Here is a 22,692-nt window from a genome sequence, read left to right as displayed (position 1 = left end):
TTGCTCCACCCTCCCTGTTGTGGGGAGGGAAGGCCTGTCAGCTCTTCACCTAGGTCTCTGCCCTTTCCCAACCAGGGTTCTGTCTTGGATTCTCTGGCTTCAGAGAATGAATGACAGAGCATTTAGCAAAGAGCTTGTTAAAGATGTGGATTGGATGAAAGACAATAGTTAAAGCTCTGAGGCTACTGTTCCTTACACTCATTTAAAAAAAAAATCTAATTAACCTTAGTTTAGGAATTTTCTTAAGTAAAATTTGCTTTCAGACCCAGCTCAAGTAATGTATGGGTCTTGAGAAAATATGTTCGCACCTCAGCAGTTTTAAGGTATAATAAAAGTAGTTATTGGTGAAAAGGCCTTGGTAGACTGAGGCTCAGTTCTGAGAATTTAAATATAATACTTAATGACTTTTTTTTTTTTTTTTTTTTTTCAAAAATTCTTCAAAACTGGATTTGAGAATTGAGGATGTCTTGGTCAGCTTATTATTAACATTTTTTTTTTTTTTTTTGAAACAAGGTCTAGCTGTGCAATTCAGGCTGGCCTTGAACTTGCTTGCATAGCGCAGGCTGCCCCTGAACTCGTAGGCTCTCCTGCCTCAGCCTTCTGAGTGCTTGGATTATAGGCCTGTGTCACTATACCCAGCATAAATACTTGGTGATTATTGAATGTTTAAATAGATTCTCAGAGTGCAACGGGATATTAATTAATGCTTTGTGGCAATCAACACCCTACTGGACTTCTCCTCCGTTTTAGTCCTTTGACAGGGAAAGTGATGGATTCAAAGAGGCCACAGCCAGCACCTGCTGTTCTCTGGCTCAGCTTCTGGCAGGAAGAGGGAGGGGCAGAGAGGAGGCCTCTGGGCTGACTTCTGAGCATTAATTTCTTCCACTAGGAGATCACCTCTTTCACCTTCTGCCATCCATTCCGATTTTAGTATACGTGCTGCCGAAGGAAGCACACCTTCTGCCATCCAAATCTGGAATTTGATTGCATCATTGATTTGCAGCTCCTGTTGGACAGATTTTAAAATGGGCCTCAAGGAGAAAGGAGGCATATTTCATGTCTGGTTTTTGTCTGCAGGGAGAACTCACTGCATCCAAATTCATAAGTGTCACTTTCCTGCCCTGCAAGTTGAGTTGAGGGGCCTTTTGCACTTAGGAGACATTGGCTTGTTATTCTTTGCTCAGTATGTAGGCTGTAAACCTGCAAAATTTTAAAAACAAAATTGCACTCACCAGCAAGAAGAATGAAGAGACTGTAGTGCCATCTGCTGGCAACCTGGGAGAAGTGCATGCTGTTTGGGCTTGTCCAAACCTGAGAACGAAATTATTTAAAATGTGGTAACTTGAAAAAAAGAAAAGAAAAATATTGTAAGTCAAAACTTTAGAGAATATATTTTGTGATAACTATAGTAATGAGAACCTTTTCTCTGCAGTGTAAGCTTGGACATATTTTTATAGTTTTAAATATTGCCATTTGACAGAATAAAATAATGAGTTGAAAAAGCAGAATCGTTTGACTTTTTCAAGGATACAATTGAGATGATTTTATATGAATTTTATTCATGTTAAGGAGAATAGGGCACATATTGAAGACACAGCAGGCTGCAGCAGCTTGTCTGCCTGAAGTCCCGGCTGGCAGTTGGTAGCCAAGTGGCCGTGGGATCACGGACTGCACCCTTAACCTCTGGACACCAAAGTCTCCCATAAAATTGAGATTTACATGACAAGATTGAGAATTTTTCTTAGAACCTTGTTAGATTTATTCTTATAAACCAGCAAAGGATTAAAGGAAAACAGTACTTTGGTAGGCCACTTCCCCATGAAGATGTTTCTTTTAGAGAAAGTAAAAGTTTATACATAGTCATAATTACACAGTGAACTGGTTTCGTCCAGACAGAGGCTGTTCCTGTGTGTGGTGCTTAGGGATCTGCTCAGTACTCTGCGGCTAAGTGATCAGTTGCACTTACTGCTAAGAGGTGGCCAGTTGAAGTTAGGCAGATTGATGTGCATTACATGATTTTGAATTCAGAATGCAACCAAGCAAGATTGTTTTCGGTATCCAAACTTGGTTTCAACATTCTTTCTCTCCGAAGCATTTGCTGCCTCTCCCACTGAGCGTCTACTCTCTCCCACCCTGCCCGCCCTTTCCTCATGGCCCCAGGAGCGTCCTCGTCTCCTCTCCTTTTGTCTTCGTCCTTCTCCTCTGGCCTTCTCTCGCCTTTCTTCCAGTGAGGCACCCCCGCCGCATGTCTGCCCCTCCTTAGTCAGGGAATCCCTCTTTCTATACTCATCTGTGTACCTTGCTTATGATCGCATTCAGTGCTCCTTGGCTGAATAATGTAAAACATGAAATGGCCATGTCGTAAGGCCCTTCAGGTGGCTTTTTCATTTGGTGTGAGTAGGCAGGAGGTGAGTGGATCCTCGGAGCTACATGTGGACACAGCTGGACGAAGAGGGAGGGATGGCAAGGAATGTAGCGCTTCCTGAGGTAGGGTTTCTCTCTGTCTCTTAAAATTTGGCAGTGTGGCAGAAATGGGGAACAACGGGGCCTTAGATTTAGCCCTTGTCCTCAGCTGCTGGTCTTCTGTGCTCTGCTTTGCTCCCACCTTCTCAGGCCTAGAACTGTGACTCTTACAAGGTTTTCTGCTGGTCAGAAATACTTCTTCCCTCCCAGACTTGGAGGAGGATGATACCTGCAGAGTGCCCAGCCACCTGCCAACACCAGTGCAGCAGCTACTAGATGTGGCGGTGCATTACAGTTGGCTTTGCATGAAGAAGCACCTCTCCTTTCTCTTTGTCATTCTCATTGCTGAGGCCCTTCTAACTGTGAGGCAGATACCACCCCATTGCTAGGAGATTGTTTGTTCTGCTTCTCTTCCTCTGATTTTTCCCATGTGACTCAGTCTTGACCTCCCAACCTGTCTTTCCAATGCTGAGACACCAGGGATTGCTTGGTTCGACGCCTCTTCATCTTCCTTCTTGATGGCAAACTTACAGTGAAGATTCAAGTGTGCAAGCCCTTCAGGACCCAGCTTCTGTTCTGCAGGTTCTTTCTCTCTCCTTGTCCTTGGAGATGAGTCTCGGGATGTTGATCTTGCACTCTGGGCTTTGACAGACTCAGTGTGTGAAAGACTTAGTTGAAATTTCTGTTCTTCCATTTTTTTGTGACAACCAAAGTTAACTTCCTTTGCATTCTGTGCTTCTTGCTTAAGTTGGTCTTGGTCTAAGTGTTTTCTGGAGCGGTGTTTACTGGACTGGTTTTAGGTTGTATTCACTTTCTGTAGTGTTCAGGGTTACCCAGATCATCTGTGACAAGCTGGCACCCAGCGTGGAGGATAGGGTGCAGGGCCAAGTCTGGTGCCAGTCATGTGTTGATTAATGTGGACATATTTCTAGAAGTGCTGGCACATTTCTGGAAGCACTGCATTCCTTGCCATCCCTTCTGGCTCATCTTTGAACCTTGGAAGAGGTGGCAAGATGGATACTGTACCTGCCAGTTGGCCGCTACCAACTAGAGTGGCTACAAACTGTCCCACTTGCATCCCTTGCCCTCCTACCTCCCCATCACTATTTTTTTTTAATAACTGATCACTTGACTTTGGATCCAAGTGGCCTTTGTGGCCCTGAGTTTCTATTTTCATGATTACATGCTTTCTCTTTTCCAGTTACACAAAAGATTTTTAGTGGTGGAACTTCGTGTGTAGTTAGTAGTTTGTAGCAAGGGAAGGTATTTCAGTGATACTGATCATCTAGCGAGGTCTGTCCCCTTCACTTGATAGGGCTCTCGTTCAGGAGTAAGTCTTGAGTAAATGTTGACAAATGGTTCCTAAGTCCTATTTCTAGGAATCAGCAGACAGGTGGGAAAGGACGGTGGTAAAGATCCTATAAAAATGACCCTGGCGCCTCTTGGTAATATTGATGGTGGGTCAAGCTGGTTAGGAGGATTTTCGGTTCTCCCACGAAAGCAAGGCTCCCTGGTAATCAGATTTGTGTCTCTTTTCCAGGCCCTCTCTTCATAAATCAAACTCTGAAGACAGCTCTGTAGGTCAGTACCACTTTTCCTTGTTAACTATTTGTTTTCTTTTCATTCTTCATAGAAAGTATAAACATACAAAAGTATAGGAACTGCCAAGAATCCTTCTACCTGACATTAAAAGACCCTGTTAAGATGTTAATGCACAGCTTTCTCTTTTTTTCTCCATTGCGTGGGGGTTTTTAAAAAGACATAGATGGGATTATAGTCTATATGCTATTTCACAGTTTGAATCGTTGATAGTGTTATGAGCATTTCCCCACGATTAAATATTCTTTACAGTAAAAGATCTTAAAAAAATCATATTTGTCAAATAGGAAGTTTTGAGTGCATCTTAGATGTGCTGTAATTTAATTAACACTTTTTTTCTTTAGATCATTGCCATTGTTTTCCTCCTATCACAAGCAAATGACAAGGCTGTGTAAGTCCTTGAGTCTGTAACCCTGACTATCCTTCAGGTAGATCGTTCAGCGAAGAGTTTTTTGATCAAAGAGTATGGCTTTATATGTTTTATGTGTCTTTGATCGTAAAATCCACTTGCAATTCAGCAAGGGTCAGCGAGAAGGGAGGTCATAGCCACTAGTAGCTGAAGTCCTCAAACGAGGGCAGGTCATCTGGAATGCCATGCACTGTTATGTGCTGAGGAAGCATAGCTGTCATTTTCTCCATGTAACAACATGAATATGGGATGGGGAAAATAGTTTACAGTCAAGGAAGTACACATAGCTGTGAGCATAGGTGTATTGTGGCTATAGTGTGGCTCTTTCTTAAGTCTCCTGAGAGAGAGAGAATAATTCCTAGGGCCGAGGCTTTTCTCTTTGGTGCAGTTCTGGAAAAGTAATGTTTTGTGCCAGCTGTAGCGGCACCCATCAATAATCCGAGCTACTCAGGAGACTGAGGCAGAAAGATTGCAAGTTTGAGCCATCCTGAGCAACTTAGTAAGACCCTGTCAGGAAAGGAAGAAGGGAGGAAGGGAGGAATGAAAGGGAGAAGAGGGAGGAAAGGAAGGAGGGAGGGAAGGAAGGAAGGGGAAAAAAGAGGAAAGGAAGGAGCAAAGGAGAAAGAAAGAAGAAAAGAAAAAGAAAAAAGGCTCAGCGAGAGTGTGGCTCAGTGGTTGAGCACTGTCATAGCATGCCCAAGGCCTTGGGTTCAACCCCTAGTACCACACACAGAAGGAGGGAAAAGGGAGGGATGGAGGTAGAGAATGAATATTCCCAAGTTATTTGAGAAAAGGTCTGTTTTATGCCTTCCTGGCTTTCACGTTAGCCAAAGGGCAGCAGACACTGAGAGTTGCCTTCAAGACTTGAATACATATGCATCGCGGGCCAAGGCTCTGGTTTCATTCCCATGGTGCTAGCGGTTGTCAGGACCTAAATGAGGGCATCCTGTTTTGACAAATGACACCCTTGCTGGCCTGGGAGCCCCGCAGCAGTGTTCCCACATGTCTGCTCCCTGCACCGGCGCCCGGCACCACCAGTCTAGACAGCACACCACGGCTTTGCTGGCCCGGGTTGCTGTGGCCGTGGAGCCACCAGACACACCAAGCAGCCACCAGACCTCTGCTCCAGGTGTGCTTGTCCAGCACTAAGGCCATTAACACATTGCCACCTCTGCCTTTCGCTTCTTTGTTTTGTTAAACAACAAACCCATCCCCGTTCCTGTGATGTCCTTGGCCTTTCACTTGAGATTGTCGAAGTTAGAGAAAGGCTGAGTTGGGAAAGAACACAAGAGGACTGAAGTCTTCTGTCGCTGTGCCCTGTGGCCTGAATGCCGGAGGAGGACTCGTGGCCCTCCCGTGTCCTAGCTAGACAGGGAGGACCAACCCCGCCCTGCCCACCCTAGCGCTGAGTCGGCTCTGTTGCTCACAGCCCCACGGGACGTCCGCTGTGCTGCTCCTTCACAAAATCTGGAGCAACAGAAACAAGTCAAGGGGAGACAACAACAACAAGACAAAGTTAACTTCTTAGCGTTTTTTGCTTGTGGTGTAGTGGAAATAATTATGGCTGGGACCAAAGGGGGCAGAGTAGACCACAAAGCAAGGCAGAGTGAGGCGTACTAGTTAAACAAACATCAAAGAGAGTTCCAAAATGCATGCTTTCCCTGCCCTTTTGATGTTTCTTTATTCTCTTCTTAACCCTACTGTACAATTTCTTGCTCCTAGGAAATTTGCATTTCTTTTAAACAACTTTATAGGCATTTCCCAGTCTTTCACGAACTGAAAGAGAAAAACTTTTTTTGGGAAATCACAGTGTTCTTTGAAGCTCTGCAGTATAAGGAAAAGGCTACTTTTGTTATCAATGAATTTATTGCTTGTGGTTTTTCTTCCTCTTTTTGTTTTCTTTTTTCAGGAAAAGGAGATTGGAAGAAGAAAAATAAGTATTTCTGGCAGAACTTCCGAAAGAACCAAAAAGGAATAATGAGACAGACTTCAAAAGGTACTGTGCTGCAGCTAGTGGACAGTGGGCCCTTTTAGCTCTAAAATGTTATAAAGCCTTGCACTAATCCTGCTAGATGTCAGGAACTAGAGGAATGCACTGCACGAGCCTGGAATACAGTCAACTGTCTGACCTTTTTACTGCTACTTTAAGACTTCATCCGGGTCATTTCTGTGTAATTCAAAATGGAGTGGGAAGAGTTGTTGTTTTTTGTATTTAAGGCAGAGTCTACAGGGTCTCACTACACAGATCAGACTCATAGTGATTCTCCTATTTTCAGCCTCCCAAGTGCTGGGATTATGGGCGCGCACCTCCACGCCCAGTCTCAATCACCATCTCAGGATGCCTCCCCCCGGGGGTGGGGGTGGGGTGGGCGCGCAGCAGGGCACACTGGGGATTGAACCTCTGCCACTGCACTCTGCCTAAGCAGGCACTTTAGTCTGCTGAGCTATTGTACCAGCCCTCAGCAGTTAGCAGTGTTTTGTTTTCCTAGATCTGACATCATAGACCCAATCCACAGTGTTCTTTCTCATATCAGCCTTCTAAAGGGCTTTGCTTTAATCCTGGCCAAGTCTTACCCTCAGAGAGCCAAGGCCGTCTTAGCATTTGTTGGTTTTGGACCTTGCTGTCCACACTCCCAAGCAGGGCCTTCACACTCTGCTGTGTTTCTGACACTGTTCTGGGGCAGGGTCAGTTGTGGCTTGGTTACCCCTGGAGACTCGAACAATCTGACATCATGGGAATTTGCCCTGCTGTTTTGTGTGGGGAGGGCCCACCCTACACTGGGCTGTGTCCTTTGTTGTTGTTTAGATAGTAAGTAAATATGTCATCCCTTTGAGGCTAGTTATGTAATTTATGTTTCGCCAGTATTCACAGAGGAAACCAGAGCAAACCCACTTCCAGATTCCAGTCTGGCTGAGGGAGGTTATCAGTAGATGGAACCTTTTCATTGCTTGCCCCAGATGCTCTTTGTTTCCCTTCACAAAATCATGTGTGTGGCTGCTGTGCTATGCGGCCAGCACACAGAGGAGTGGCTGTGGACCTCAGATGGCCCTGTGGGTGCCTGGCTTCCTGGGCAACACTCGAGCGTTTTCCAAACTGTCTAACCGTAAAGGAGTTATTCTTAAACAAGCCCAGCTCTTCCCTTGGGTACACACCCAGGGTCATTGGTGATTTAAAATAAACCTTGTATTCTAAAAGTCTTGTTTAGAAAGCAAGCTCTGGAGAAAAGAGAGTAGAGACATGGGAAGACAGCAAAGAAGGAGGAAGCCAGGTTCACCAGCTCAGTGGGTTAGTTAAAGAACAAGCCAGGGCTGGGGGGAAAGCTTGGCGTTCTAAGCGCCTGCCTGGTAAGCGCAAGGCCTGGAGCTTGATCCCTTGTACCACATGCCATGCTGGGCAGGCTAAGACAGGAGGATCACTAAGAGTCTGAACTGCATAGTGAGACCCTGAATTGAATCAGTGAGTGAGTGAGTGAGTGAATGAATGAATGAATGAATGAATGAATGAGTAGAACAAGCCAGCACGGCATCACTGTGTTCGCCATCAGAGGCAACGGGGGCAGCCCTCCCGGGCCCACACTGCCCTTTGTCCTGTGCAAGTGCTGAAAGCCGGAAGGCACAGAACGGGCATTTCTGGTGTGCGTGAACCAAGATGGACATGAGATGGGAAAATAAATTGCGAAGTTGGTCCAGTCTGTGGCAGGCTTGCTTAGCGCCTCCTCACCAAGAGTAACGCGAGTAACGCAAGCCACGTGCACTGTGCTAGCAGCAGGAGCACGTGAGCTGTGTTTGAGGAAGGCCAGCAGGGGAGGGGAGGAAGGGCTGGAATGCGGGCTTCGTCCTGTCTTGCCGAGCACAGGGGCAGCTGGTCCCCGGGGCTCCAGATGCAAGAGGTGACTGCAGCCTGTGTGCTGTGCAGGAAAATGCCCTGGGAGGCCCCTCGCGCGGGCTTCTCTGTGCCTCTGCACTGCTGGCTGCCTTCTGTTTGGAGTGGAAGCTGACTTTCGCTCATAGTTCAGGACTTATTTATGGCACTAATGCTTCCAGATGTAAACAGCCGCAGTCCCCTTCTTCCGATGTGCTCAGCGTGCCTCACATCTGTGATTTTGTTTATTGTAACTTATCCTGTGAGGAACACAGCCAGATAGCTTAGAAGAATGGAGAGTTTTACAAACTGCAAGGTGGGACGTGGCTCCGTGAGGTGGCCTTCTCTCCTGTGGCAGAGGGTTTGCTCCCACTCCTCACATATTTGCATCCCACACACTCATATTTCAAGTGGAGGGGCACAGAGAATTCTCAGCAAAGGGAGTGTGGTGACCATGCTGGCCACCACTGGGAGTTTAAATTAGGTCTCTGCCTCTTCTCCACCAAGGAGCTCCCTCCCGGCTGTCTTCCCAAAGCTGACTGCCTCTCAGAGTTTCAGGTCATCTTGAAGGATTTGCCTCTGCTGTAACATGCGCATGTCCTTGGAGTCTCTTTCCGAGGTAGAGATGTGTGTATGTGGGTGGGAGTGCGCGTTCCTACCCTGGCTCTGTCAGTAATATACAGCATAGACAGCGTTGTGAGGAGCCGTCTTCCCTTACCTTGGAGGTGGACTTCCGGACTAGGGAGTCACTGTGGTCTCTTGTTTTTCACTCTTCTTGTTCTCTGTCCTCCATCTCCAGGAGAAGATGTTGGTTATGTGGCCAGTGAGATAACAATGAGTGACGAGGAGCGGATCCAGCTAATGATGATGGTCAAAGAGAAGATGATCACCATTGAAGAAGCACTTGCTAGGGTAAGAGAGCGGACGCCTGGTCTCCGTGCATGACTTTGGCCTCCTCACATTTAATCATGCTTGAGGGCATCCAAGGAGAGAGGTCCTGCTCACCCACCTCTCCCAGTGCTGGGAGTGAGACCCAGGGCCTTGCGTGCTAGGCAAGTACTCCACCACTCAGCCACATCTTCAGCCCCACAACAGTATTTCAGGGAGATCTTGATGGTCTTGAGGCACCCCACTTTTTCAGCTAACATGTTTATTCCTTTCTGTTTACTTGATACAAGCGTCCCATTTTGTGAGGTGAAATTTCTCCATTCAGTGAATGAATGAATGAATTTTTGATCTGTAGACTCCTTTAGTGAGGAAGATGACCTTCTTTAATATCATTAGAAAATTCACAAGCCATTTGAAAAGGGTTAAGAATATAATCAGTGGTTAAAAAGTCAGTGATTAAATATAAACATCAATTTTAAAATGTCAAGGTTAAGTAAGCTTCAAGTATATGTTAAGATTTTAGTTACTTTCATATCTAAGTAAATACTAAATTAGGCACTAGAAGATGCCTAATTAACCTTTAGGAAACTGGAGTACCGTAAATAGTAGCACCACTTAGGATAGTGAGGTGGTAATTTAAGGTAGTTTCTGCCTACGGATGACCAGTGAACTGACTGACTCTCGGTTTTCACTCTAAACACCGGGTTCTACAGCACAGACAAAAGTCATGAATAGCAGGGGCAGGAAACAAATGAAAACCTCCAAATCACTAAGGAGCCACCAAATGAATTCTGACTTTACCTGCGTCTGATTTTGTGCTGCTACAGTGGAGCGCCACAGACTGGGTAATTTGTAAAGATGAGCAAGGTAGTGGCTTACAGTTTTGGAGGCTGGGAAATCTGAAGTCAGAATGCTGGCCTTGGCCCTGGTGAGAAGGAGGCCGAACTCCTCACCCAGGATGTGCCTCGCACACCTCGTCTTCTAGAGGGAAGGGAGGTTAGACGCTCGCCTGGTGGAAGAGGAAAGGGCCAAGAGGGACAAGGAGGCTAGACTCACCCTCTTACGAATCCCACTCATGGGAGCAGAGCCTGTTCTCCCCCAAGTTCCACCTCCTGACACCACCCTCATGGCTGACTCACTTCCCCGTAACTAGGATGGAGGAAATACTCAGAGCCCAGCAGCCACTAGGTGGAGTCGTGAAGATCACATACCTTGAAACAGACAAGCGTATACCCTTTAGCTAGTGTCCCTAGCTCTAAGCTTCAGTACCTTCTTAAAATGTTTTAAACCTGTTGCTGTGACAATCTGTTCTTGTTGTACGAAGAAGCAGTATCATGTGAGTGGAGAACAGGCTGGGTTAGGAAAGCCAGGATGGGACCTATGTGGGACATGCACCTGTGGGCCCCTCTCCCTCTGTGGGCTCAGAGGAGACCCGTTGATGGACCCCGGCCCCAGAGCCTGTGAGCAGACAGAGTGGTGACAGAGGTGGGGTTGTTGTTGCTGGGCTTGCTACCATCATGTGGGTTAGCACTGAGGTGGTGGGGCAGCGGGTGACAGGTGACTACCTTAGGTCCATATGGCTCATCACCTGGACCTTTACCCGTGCCTTTGACCACCTGGCACAGCTGCTAGTCCCTCTTACATTTCTATTCCTTGGACATCACTTGGTCATGCGGTGGTATTTGGGAAATACTCCGCTCAATTCCTAGAGAATGCATGAGAAGAGTGGGCCAGTCCATAGTTTCTCTGTGGTAAATAAGAGGTTTATTTTCTTCCGGGGAGCAATGCTGCTGCACTGATTTTTTGTTGTTGTTATTGTTTTGCCAGCTCAGCCCACCCTGAGGGCGGGGCTGGCATGGCATGTGGTGCCGGGATTGAAATGTGGTGAACCCTGCACCTCCCTAAGCTTGCCTAAGCAGGCGCTTTAGACCATTGCCAGCACTCTGCACTGCTTTTTAATAGCAAAACTAAGGAACTGAATGAAGATGTCCACAGTCAGATTACAGCATCTGTGTCTGGGGGACAGGCAGTTTTCTTGAAGCAAGAGAAAGTGTTTAATTTCCTGGGCCTTCCTAAAGCCCAGTTTAGACAGTGTATTTTTTTCTTCTTTCCTTTTCAGTACTGGGGATTGAATTTAGGGCGGTGTACGTGCTAGCCAAGTGTTTTACCACTGAGTTAAGTCCTCAGCACTCACCCCCACCTACATACCCCTTTTAGAGGGAGTCTGCGGAGTGCCCATGCTGGCTTTGATCTAGGAGTCCTCCTGCTACAGCCTGTTGAGAATTTGAGATTACAAGTCTTCACTATAACCCCCAGCACTTGTTTCTTCCTTGAAACACAAACACAGGAATACTCAAACTTGGGGAAGAGGTGGAGAAAGCAATTTATGTGAATAGTTTTCACAGCCAGACATCGTTCTACAGAAAAGAGATTAGAAGTCCTACGACAGTGGTGCGGCTCGTGCAGGTTTGCATGGCGCCGTTCGTCCTGTACCTGGCAGCTGCTACGGGGCAGCCTGGGCCCAGTTTCAGCACATTCACAGAGCTCACAGAGACAGCAGGAGTACAGACGTCCCAGAGATGAAAAACAGTAGTGACAGTGTCCACCCTTTACTGAATTCTCCTGACAAGGCTGGGTGTCTGTGACAGGTGACAAAACATCAGAGACACTTATTTGATTGCTCTTCTTAGGCAACAGACCTCTATCACTAATGTCTAAATGGAACTCATTTAGCCAGAGACAGACCAGTTCAAGAAAGTGTGATCTGGAACAGGAAGCCGCATGCAGGTGGATCTGCTTCCTTTAACTTGTAACCAGTGTAGGGCTCTAAATTTACTTGATCTCTATAAGACAGTCCTCCAGAGCACGCTGTGACCCCTCAGGTTGAGATGGAGCACAGCATGCCTCCAGGACCGTGGCTGCGCCTGCCTTCCAGTATGCGGGGTCTGGGTCCTGATGGACGCGTACACCAAGATTGTGAGGAGAGGGGTTTGTCCACGCCCCGTCGGCTGTCCTTGTATTGGGGAATTTTGCCTGTGTCCGAACCAGGACAGGTTAGTCCTCTTCCCTTCATGGTGTGGATTTGATCTCATTAATAATACTTCCCCACTGTCGATTGTACAGCAGTGACTCACATATCTCAAAACCCAGTTCCCCAGATACAAGATCAAGGTGGAAGAGGCTGTAGGGAACTCGCATGTGAAGCAGCACTGCGCACTGCAGAAGCACTGGAAGAGAAAGGCTTTACAAAACTGCTCTCAGTCTACTGGCCTTGAATATGTGATTTATGAAGAGTCAATTTATAGTTTTTTGCATTTCATTGATGAAATAGTTCCATCCAATCTGAAGGCATTTCAAACGTTCTCTAATAGTTTTATGATGGCCACGGTATAGGTCTGCATTCCCGTTGGTGGGACAAGGCGCCTGATGTGGAGCTTAGAGGAGGAAGCTGTTTACTGGGCTCCTAGTTTCAGAGGCTTTAGTGGTCTGCTGGCTCCGTTGTGTGGGCCTGAGGTGAGCAGGAGAGCGACGTGCAGAGGTGCTCGCTGCATGGTGAGCCAGAAGCCCCCGCAGGGGAAGAGCCAGAGAGGAAGAGGTCAGGGACCAGTTAGTGTCCTGTGGTCACACACGTCGCCATGACCAGTTCTCCCCCAGGTCCTGCTTCCTCTTCGCCCACTCATCGATGAGTGTCCCCCAATCCAGTCAGCTCTCCTTGCCATGACAGATGCTGCCTGTGCTCAAGGGAAGGCAGGCATGCGAGCTGAAGAACAGGTAAGCAGAAGTCTGTTGAGGGAGGCCTAGGCAACCCGTGGGTTCTAAGCAGTAGCAGCCTCCAGGTGTGTTCTAATTCGAAGAGCATGCCTAGCTCTTTGGGGCATTCACATCTTGTACTACTCCTGCAGGGTATAGGAAGCCCAGTGAGGGGCTGGAATCTAGAAGTTAGCTGTTTACCTGGGTGATTTGTGTGAGATGTGAGGACAGGCGAGCAGGGAAGGAATGAAGGTTTGAAGCCTTGAAATGATGAAATTAATAATAATAATACTACTATTAAGCCAGGCCTGGCCTATAATCCTATTTGCCTAGGAAGGGAAGGCAAAAGGAATGCAAGTTTGAGAACAGCCTAGGCAACGCAGGGAGACCACATCTTAATATAAAACAAAACCAGGGGCCGGGGAGATGGCTCAGTAGGATAAGCGCTTGACTGGCAAATGCAAGGATCAGAGTTCAATCCCAGGTTCTGCCAAAAAAACAAAAAACAAAAAACCCCACAAAACCAAACCTGTCGTTCTGAATCGTAGTGCTTAGCGAAGATTAAGCTGTGTCCTTTGACATCAGTACTGGCAGTGACCTAATGAAAAGCGAGAGTGATCTGTGACCACGATATAATTTCATTTCTTTAAAAGTCTTACTACTGAAGACTGCTTGTATAACGTGTTCTAATTACTGAATACTATAAGTTTGTCTACTTGATCAGTATGTATGTGATTCTACAGGGCTGCATCTGTGTAAAAGTCAAAGTAAAATCCTTAGGAGATTAAAACATGAAGTCTCCTCATGGCTTCTTAGTTAGGGATTTGTACCTTGTTTTCATTAAACATGAAATTTAGCTGATGGCTCCAAGTAGTTGAGGCTGAGGTGGAGTATATAACTGGAGCAGAGGCCTAGAGAAGCCCTAATAATCCCATGCTAATCCCGTTTTCTGTCTGGCAGCTGTTCCCGATTGCACAGGGAGAGTGTAGCATTTCTGAAACCATATATCCAGATGGAAAGATCATTCTGGTATATAACATAAATGGACTGTAAAGATTAGGGCAATAAAATGTCCTAATGCATGAGGAAGATTGAAATGGTTACTGTCCCAAACAGAAAACACATGGAATTACTGGGAGAGCAGAACTGGCTTTTATCTGAAGCCACAAGGGTGGTAACGGTAGCGCTGTCCTGGTAACTGTTACATAGACACAGTGTGTTAAGAGCTTCGCTGCATTGTCGTGCTTAATTCTAGCCATGAGCCTGGGAGATAGATTTATTACCAACCCTCTTTCCTAGGTGGAAGGACTGAGACACAGAGGGGTTAAGTGATGGCCCCTGAGCTCCCAGCTCGTGTTTGCTGTCGTATCTAAGCCCTTATCCAGCCAGCACTGCTGCTCTGCTTTCCCACACAGATGTGCGGAAAGGACTTCCTAGGTAGAAGAGCACTTGGCAACGTTGCTTTCTTCTGCAGGGCTTGCGGTCAGCGCAGTGGCTTTGTGAAGACTGTCCTCACGCTCGCACACGGGTCGGGCCAGGCCGTTCTGTTTACCTTGTTGGACGCACAGACCATGATTAACTCGGTGTCTTAAAAATTCGTATCTGAAAACTGCTACCCAGTAGAATTTGAATGCAGTCACAGCTGTATTAAGCAGATTTCAGTTTCTCCATTTTTACAACTGGATACCTGGGCTTTTTCAAGGATACTATTTTGAAAGAGCCTTCATCTGATTTTGCTGAGTTAAATTTGCTCACTTCTCTGTATCATTTCACGTGCCTTTCTGTATTTTCAAAAATAGCAACTTAATTTCCGCACCCAAAATGTAGGTATCTCTGGTGACCTTCAGTCGTCTCCTTTCCTCCCTGTGCTTGAGGGTTCCCAGTACGACCTCTGACATTGGTTAGGTGGTGACATTGATCTTGCTGCTGGCCTGATTCAAAAGAGCAGGTGACTTCTTACGAGTCTTCCTGGGGTGTCTGCAGTCTCCATCTTTGTCTCCTCCTCAAAAGAGAGAGTATACTTTTGAGTTACAAAATAATGACTTAGAGGGCAAGCTACAGACAATTTCTATTTTGAAGTTTGTAATTGCACTGAAAAAGGGTGGGTTTTGATGATGGAGGATGTTGGAGGGAAAAAAAGATCAAGGTTCTTTGTGGAGTACAGGACAAAGAGTCCGCTGTGCGTGCCCCCTTGATGTAGCTAGAGCCCTGCAGGGCAGGGCATTGTCCCTCTGCCTCTGAAGGCTTGTCTTCAGCTGGCACTTCATCACCAGCACTGGCACCAAGGTGCCCACGGGGCTCTGCTGGCTGGAGACAGCGTATGGCCAGCTTTCATTCAAGTCTTCTGTTTCTTTTGCTGCAGCTCAAGGAGTACGAGGCCCAGCACCGGCAGTCAGCTGCCCTGGACCCCACCGACTGGCCAGATGGTTCCTATCCGACTTTTGACGGCTCCTCCACCTGCAACGTGAGTTTGCTGTCCCTGCGCAGCTAGAGCCCCTCCACTGACCAGGGACAGCCAGTATTCTTTCTGCAGCTTCTGGCTGTTCCTTGGGTTGGCAAAGTTTGTTAGAGGTATTTTTTTCCCCTTTTGTCTGATAGAGACTCCCGTATAGTCAAGAATTGTGCTTTCCATGCTAGAGTACTTTGGGTTTTTCGTTGTTCTTGTTTTTTCCTTGTGGTAAAGTATACATCATAGAAAGCTACCACATTAATGACCTCTCAACGTCCAGTTTCATCACGCGTGTTCCCACTGTGTGCAACCAACCCATAATCCACCACTGCTGGAAGCTTCTCATCATTCCAAACAGATTTTGCACCCATCCAATAGTGGCTTCTCCCTGTCTCAGGCCCCTGGTGCCGTTCCAGTCTGTGTCTAAGACTCTGACTCTTCTGGGTGGGTACCTGATAGGAGTGAATCATGCAACAGTTGTCCCTGTCTATGTCTGCTTTGTGTCAGCCAGAGTAATGTTTTCAAGGCCCATTCCTGCTGCAGCATGTGTGCTTTTCATGGGTGCATAATATTCCACGATACATCCTACATTTTGCTTATTCATCCATCTGTTGTGATGCTTCCACTCTTTACCTTTGTGAACAGTACTGCTGTGAGACATTAGTATACAGGCATCAAGTCCTTTCGTTGCTCTTGGGTTCTATCTAGGGCTAGACTTCTCGATCGCATGGTAATTCTGCTTCTAACTTTTTGTGGAACCGCTATTTTCTGTAGTTAGCTGTATCATTTTTTCCCCCAGCAGTCCATAAACATTAAAAACTCTTTGCTTGCTCACCCATAATTTTTATTTTTTCTTTTAAAAATAATAATCATCTTAATGGCTATCATAATTAAAGATATTAAGCATCTTTTCATGGGCGTGTTGGCAGTTCATAAGTCTTTGGTGAAATGTCAACTCAAAGCTTTTCCTTATTCTTGAGTTGTAATTTTTTTGTTTTGTTATTATTGTTGGATTAAAGGAGTTCCTTATATAGTGTAAATGTTACTTTTTAAATCATATGTGAATTATAAATATCCTCTTCCATTCTTGATACAGTGTCTTTGATGTGCAAAACTTTCAAATGTTGAAATCCATTTTATTTTGTTATTGTCCTGTTGATTTCTGGTGTCCTATCTAAGAAGTCATTGCAAAATCAGTATGAAGAAAATGTCACTTTAGGTTTTCTCCTAATTGTTTTGTGGTTTAGGTCTTTGACTCAAATTTGAGTTAAGTTTTATGTTTGATGTTAGGTGTGGCTCCAACTTCATTTTTCTGTTTTCCTCAAACCATTTGTTAAAAAGGCTGTCCTTTATCCCACTGAGTGATCTTGGCATTTGTTGTTTGTCTGTGTGATTTGTTTCCTAGTGCTATCTGGGCTTGAACCCAGGGACATTCTACCATGAGCTGCACCAAGATCCATGCCCCGCCCCACAGGCTATTACCATGTTGCCCGGGCTGGCCTTGAACTTGTGATCCTGCTGCCTCATTGTCTTGAATAGTTGAGATTATAGATGTGTGTCATGACCTTTGGAGTATGAGCCACTTTTGAAAAATTAGTTGACTATATTTATAAGAATTTATTCCTGAGCTGTTTTATTACATCGACCTGTATTGACCTATTTGCGTGTCCTTTTCCTGTTATCATACTCTCTTGATTACTGTAGCTTTGTAGTTAGTTTTGAAACCTTGAAGTATGAGACACACACACACACACACACACACACACACACACACACACACGCAGATTGCTTTAGCTGTTTGGTAACCCTTGAGATTTCATGCATGTCAGGATGGGTTATACTAGTTCCTCAAAAAGTGCCCTGGAGAGTTTGATAGAAATTGCATTGAGTCTGTGGAAAGATTTGGGTATTTTTTTTTTTTTTTTCCAGAGCTGGGGATTGAACTCAGATCCTTGTGCTTGTCAGGGAAGCACTTATTCTATGGAGCCATCTCCCTGGCCCCTAGATTTGGGTATTGTTGTCATGTGAGGAGTATAGTTTTATCTGTGAACCTGGGATATCTTTCTATTTATTTATGCATCTGTAAATCTTTTTCTGTAGTGTTTGTAGTGTGCAAGTGGTAAGTCTTGCCTTGATAGTTACATTTATTCCTGAGTTTTACAAATTTCTTTTGCTGCTTTAGTGGAAATATTTTGTATTTCCTTTTTAGATTGTTTATTGCTAGTGTATAGAGATGCAGCTGATTGTCGCTGTGCTGGTTTGCATCCTGTAACCTTGCTGAATTTATTGGCTCTAATGATGTGCGCGCGCATGTGTGTGTGATCTTGGGATGCTTTCCACATAACATCATATCATCTGCAAAAAAGATAATTAGACATCTTCCGTTTCAATTTGGGTGACTTATTATTCATGCTGTTTTAATGTGTTCAAAACAGTGCTTTTTAAACTAGGAGTTTGCTAGGGATTATAGGAATTAAAACTGAATATTTTCAGATACACGTTACATGGTGCCATCATTAAACTATTCAGAGAAGGAATGGAAATGATTATCTTTTTCTTTTCTTAAGTGTAGAACATAGTATGTACTTGTTTTGTTCTGTTTGTTAGGTTATCTCTTCCTTAAAATTTGGAGTCCCCTTTATCTCTGTGTCTTCAGCCTCTTGCTCCTACCCTACATCGCCAGGCAGCTTTCTAAAAGCACATCTTTCTTTCTTGCAATGTTGTGTTTTTTAAAAACCTCCTGGCTTCCCATTTCTATAAGATAAATTCCAAGCATCTCGGTGCACTTGGGGCCTTCTGTGCTCTGGCCTTCTTCGCGTTCTCTGACCTCATCCTTCCTTCCCACACCCAGCACCCTCTATTCCAGCCTCACTGGACCTCGCCTGTATCACTGCACAAACCTTGCCTGCTTCACTTGTGTGCTTTAACTTCAAGCAGTCTCCTCTCCACACGATGTGCCTTTCGCATTTTTCTTAGTGAGAAATCTATGCATTCCTCAACTTGAGAGCTTAATTTTTAACTTCCTCGATCAAACTTTTTCTTAGTCTCTGTGAGCATCTTTGCAGTTTCCTACTCAATATGTTTGTTGATCTGAATTGATACTCGTAACCGCTCCCCCAGAGTCATTCAAGGAATGGCACCTACTTCAGCCCCGTGGATGTGCTCTTTGTCTCTTGGGTGATCACCTGGCCTGGGGTCCAGCTCCTACCGAAATGTTTAATCAAGAGATGGTGGTTGAATGTTCATCCTTTCTGACTGCTTTGAAGGCAGATTTCGTGCCTTGCAGCTACACATTAGGTCTTTTCTTTGCCTCTAAGCACCAAATGGCAGCTTATCAGAAGTAAATAAAACCTCTTTCTTTTCCTTGATTTCCTGAAACAAACACCAGCTTTCCGTTGCAGTGCAAGGATTATGAATCTTGAGAGTGCTGCTTGATTTGCTTTTGTGCGAAAGAGACTGAGACATGAACATTTATAATAATAAATGTGTCATAGGCTAGCCACCCTGCACCCTGGGACGATGAGGTAATCAAAAGAGCCATGGCTGTGGCTTTCAGTGTGCCTTTTTGGGTCTCTTATGCTAAGCCCTAAAAGTAACATAATAAAAATGTAAATCATAAACTTAAAGAATCCTGAGGAATATAGTAACGCGGGACTGCTGTGATTCAAACCCAACTTGGATGAGAGAACAAAGCCGCAGTTGTCCATAGCAGGCCTTTTGATAGCAGGCGCGCCGTGTACTGTCCTGATTAATAGCAAATGATTCAAGAGACGGGTTCGAAGACTTTGTCCTCACAGAGAAACAGGAGTGTAGTTAAACCTCACAGCGCTCACTGCCGGGAGAAGCGCTCGTCTCGCCTGGGACAGTTCATGTGTGTCGGGTACGACTGGCCTTTTGTACGAGCTGCTAAGAAAGCGTTACCCATCGTTCATTCTTGTTCAGAGGCTCCATCACAGCCGTCACCGAGCTGTGAATGGTCGGAATGAAACGGGCTCTTCTCAAGGGCTGGCATTTTATCCTCTCAACCATTTCTGTATCCATGTACTTGGGAGACATTCATGGGGCCCTTGCTGTCCCTGGAGCGGGCGTCATGCTGGATGTTGAGGTGACAGAGTGACAGAGAGGAAGGCCCTTCGGCCCGCACCTTAGTGCAGAGGTGATCATGACACCACCGGGGCGGACACCACTCAGGGTGTCGTGGGTGCCTTGCCTGTGCTAACATCATGCCACAGCATGTCTTTATAGATGGCTGGAAAATGAATTCAGGCTGCCTAGCTGGACAAAGGGCCAGAAGTGGTGCATGCTCTTTCCGCTCTTTTGTAGTCTGCAGAGCGACCTCTCTTGGCACTGAGAAGCACGGGCGACGGCTGCCCGGAGACAGAGAGGCTGCCAGAACCTTGGTAGTCCGCACACATCTCTCATATGCTGACCTTCGCCGACACCCTGCCCACAGCGAGCACCCTTGTTCCTGATGTTGCCTTGAATTTGGTTGTAATCCTGAGGTGTCGGCCTCTTGCTGCTCCTCCCTGACTTTAGAGATTTAGCCTTCTTGTGCACAGTCCCAGCGACACCCCAGCCGAAGTACTCTCTTGCATTATTCTGGATCTGGTGCCTTCGCACAGCCGGTAATTTCAGGTCAGCCCTACTGTGTGTTGCTTCAGCCATCAAGAGTTAGGTAATTTTCGGCTTTCTGATGATTACTTTCTATACTGAGATGTAAGTAGCCCCCTGGCTGCAGTCAAAAATGTCCAGGCCATGGAAGTTTCGGGGACCATAAAGCCTTTGTCACCAGACCTCAATGCCTATATTGATGCTTACATGCCTTAGGATTTCATTTGCATGGATTTCACAGTGTGCCCAACCCCCACGCCTGACATTAGATAATTGCGTGTTGCCTCACAATAAATCCATATGCACATTCCACATCTCCGAGAGTGTAAAGTGCTAAAGATAGATACCAGGGGAAGTGAAAAATAGCCCTCTCCTTGCCAAAGAAGACTCTGTTCTGTGCTAGTTTTCATTAATAATAAACTTCTGTTGTGAGAGTGAGTTTCAAAAAAGGCTTTTGGTTGAGAACTTTATTCCATAGCTGAGTGTTTACTTCAGCATTTTCCTTTTAACTTCTTGAGGTAATTGTTTCTTCCATTTGCCTTCCTCAGGGGGAAGGTTACAAGAGGTGTCATTCCGTGCGAGCAACTCTTTACCTTGTGGTTCAGCTTACCTTCTGGCTAAGAAGACATGGAAAGAAATTATGCTTTGTGCCTTACTGGCTTTTACAGCTTTTATGGAAAGCATAAGTTTTGGTCAATTATTGGGTTTGTGCTTTTACAATGCTGATAAAGAACTAAGAGTTGATGATCTGTACCTAGTGCTTGAAGTTTAATTTTTAAAAAATGCTTGCACTAAGATATCTTCCCCAAAAATGTCAAACAAAGAATATTCACTTATGTTGCTATTTAAATTATTTAAAAATATAAAATATATAAAGAAGTTAAAGCAACCGCCGTGACACATCAAGGCCCGAGAGTGCAAGAGCGCATGGGCAGGCGTATGCTTGCTCTTACTTTGGCCACTTCCCTGTGGACAGCGTGTGTTCCAGGAAAAGCTAGACTTGTGTTCCAGGGCTGGAGCTATCTGCTGGGTGAAGCAACTGTGGCGAAATGTGTTTGTGAAGCGAGCTGTTTTTCAAGCAAATCATCTCTCGGAAGTGATCCCTTTTTCACTTTGGGAGCTTCAGAGTTGGGAAATATCTGGGAAGAGTGTTAGACTGTCAGGAGTGTGGAGTGGGCCTGTGCATGTCTCATCCTAGTCTTTCCTTCCAGCTATAAATACTGCTACTAGCCAGGTTGGAGGTGTAGGAGAGCCAGGTGGAGGAACTGTGTCTAAAACCCTGAGCAACACACAATGCCCTGTGGTCTTACCTTCTATAAAACACTATTTTAAGACCTTTTTTAGTTGAGGACTTTAAAGGTTTCAACTAAAATATGTCCCTGTTATGTTTGGGTTGGCATCAGAAAAATCTTTTAGGGACTTTCTAAAATTATAACTCATGAACTTCCTCTTCAGCAGTGAGGTTTTGCTTTGTTTTATTTTTGCCTTTGGCGGTGCTGGGGATGGGACCCAGGGCCTTGGGCATGTGAAGGGAGTGTTCTTTGACTGAGCACATTTCCAGCCTTAGGTTTTTTTTTTTTTTTTTTTTTTTAATGTATTTAGTGCCGGGTCTATAGGGTCTCACTATACAGATTGGACTCATAGTGATCCTCCTGTTTTCAGCCTCCCAAGCACTGGGATTACAGGTGCGCACCACCACACCCAGTCTCAATCACCATCTCCGTGCACCCTGGGGGTGGGACCAGCACAGCACACCAGGGATTGAACCCTGGCCCCTGCATCTGCCTAAGCAAGCACTTTAATCTGCTGGGCTATTTGGCTGGCCCCCAGCCTTAGGTTTTTAAAAATCATTTCACCTACATCAATAGTGGACATTGCCTATAAGGCACAAGATTTGAGTTTAGAGAAGGTTGCCATAGTTGTAGGTTAAATTGCTTTTTTTTTTTTTTTTTCCCTTAATCTTTTTGAGCTGGGGTTTCACTGTGCAGTTCAGGCTGGCCGTAAACTCATTTTGTAGCCCAGGTGGGTCTCAAACTCCCAGAGATCCTCCTGCTTCAGCCTCCTGAGTGCTGGGGTTACAGGCATGCGCCCTCATACCTAGCTTGACATTGTTTTTGTGTGTGTGAAAACTTTTTATTCTTATTAGTTCATGTGTGCGTGTGTGTTAGTATGTTAGTTCGTACTAATGTCTACACGCCCTGTGTGGAGCTGGTACCTATGCATGACATACCTTAATTCCATTTTCATCCCCTTTCGCTCTGCCAGCTCCCCTGAGATTATTGGTAACTCTGAAGTGTGCCCAGACCACACCATCTTACACAGTGGCTTTTTGTAGTGAGTGGATTAATTTTTTATTGTAGCACAAGGAAAAACTAAAGATGCAAGCTGCATAACATTGGGAGAACATTGTACGCATTCACAGGTGCCGCAGTGACAGTGTCCTTCACCGTGGGTGTCCGGGTCATCTCTTCTGCTTGCTTTTAGGATTGGTTGAACTTGATTTATTTCAAACAAGTAACTCTGATGTGTTTGATTGAAAAAGTTTCTTTTTAAGTTTTTTTTTTTTTTTTTTTTTGCGGAACCGGGGATTGAACTCAGGCCCTTGCGTTTGCCAGGCAAGTACTTATTCTACTGAGCCATCTCCCCGGCCCCCTCAAGTAT

At 45.5% G+C, this 22,692-nt stretch overlaps 1 protein-coding gene across 2 annotated transcripts in view; it reads left to right on the top strand.

The window, feature by feature from the left end:
• Sash1 (SAM and SH3 domain containing 1) overlaps window positions 1-22,692 on the top strand; it is a 184,277-nt gene that overhangs the window by 109,124 nt on the left and 52,461 nt on the right. For both annotated transcript variants that reach the window (XM_004645482.2, XM_023705788.1), the window contains 4 exons: window positions 4,004-4,044; window positions 6,381-6,467; window positions 9,133-9,245; window positions 15,334-15,435. In XM_004645482.2, coding sequence (XP_004645539.1) covers window positions 4,004-4,044; window positions 6,381-6,467; window positions 9,133-9,245; window positions 15,334-15,435 — 343 coding nt within the window. The remainder of the gene's footprint in view (window positions 1-4,003; window positions 4,045-6,380; window positions 6,468-9,132; window positions 9,246-15,333; window positions 15,436-22,692) is intronic.

Source organism: Octodon degus, unplaced genomic scaffold (genome assembly GCF_000260255.1).
Source record: "Octodon degus isolate 3935 unplaced genomic scaffold, OctDeg1.0 scaffold00229, whole genome shotgun sequence".
NCBI classification, from domain to species: domain Eukaryota; kingdom Metazoa; phylum Chordata; class Mammalia; order Rodentia; family Octodontidae; genus Octodon; species Octodon degus.
The sequence above is the reverse complement of the archived record's forward strand: the minus strand, read 5'-3'. Positions and strand labels throughout refer to the sequence as shown.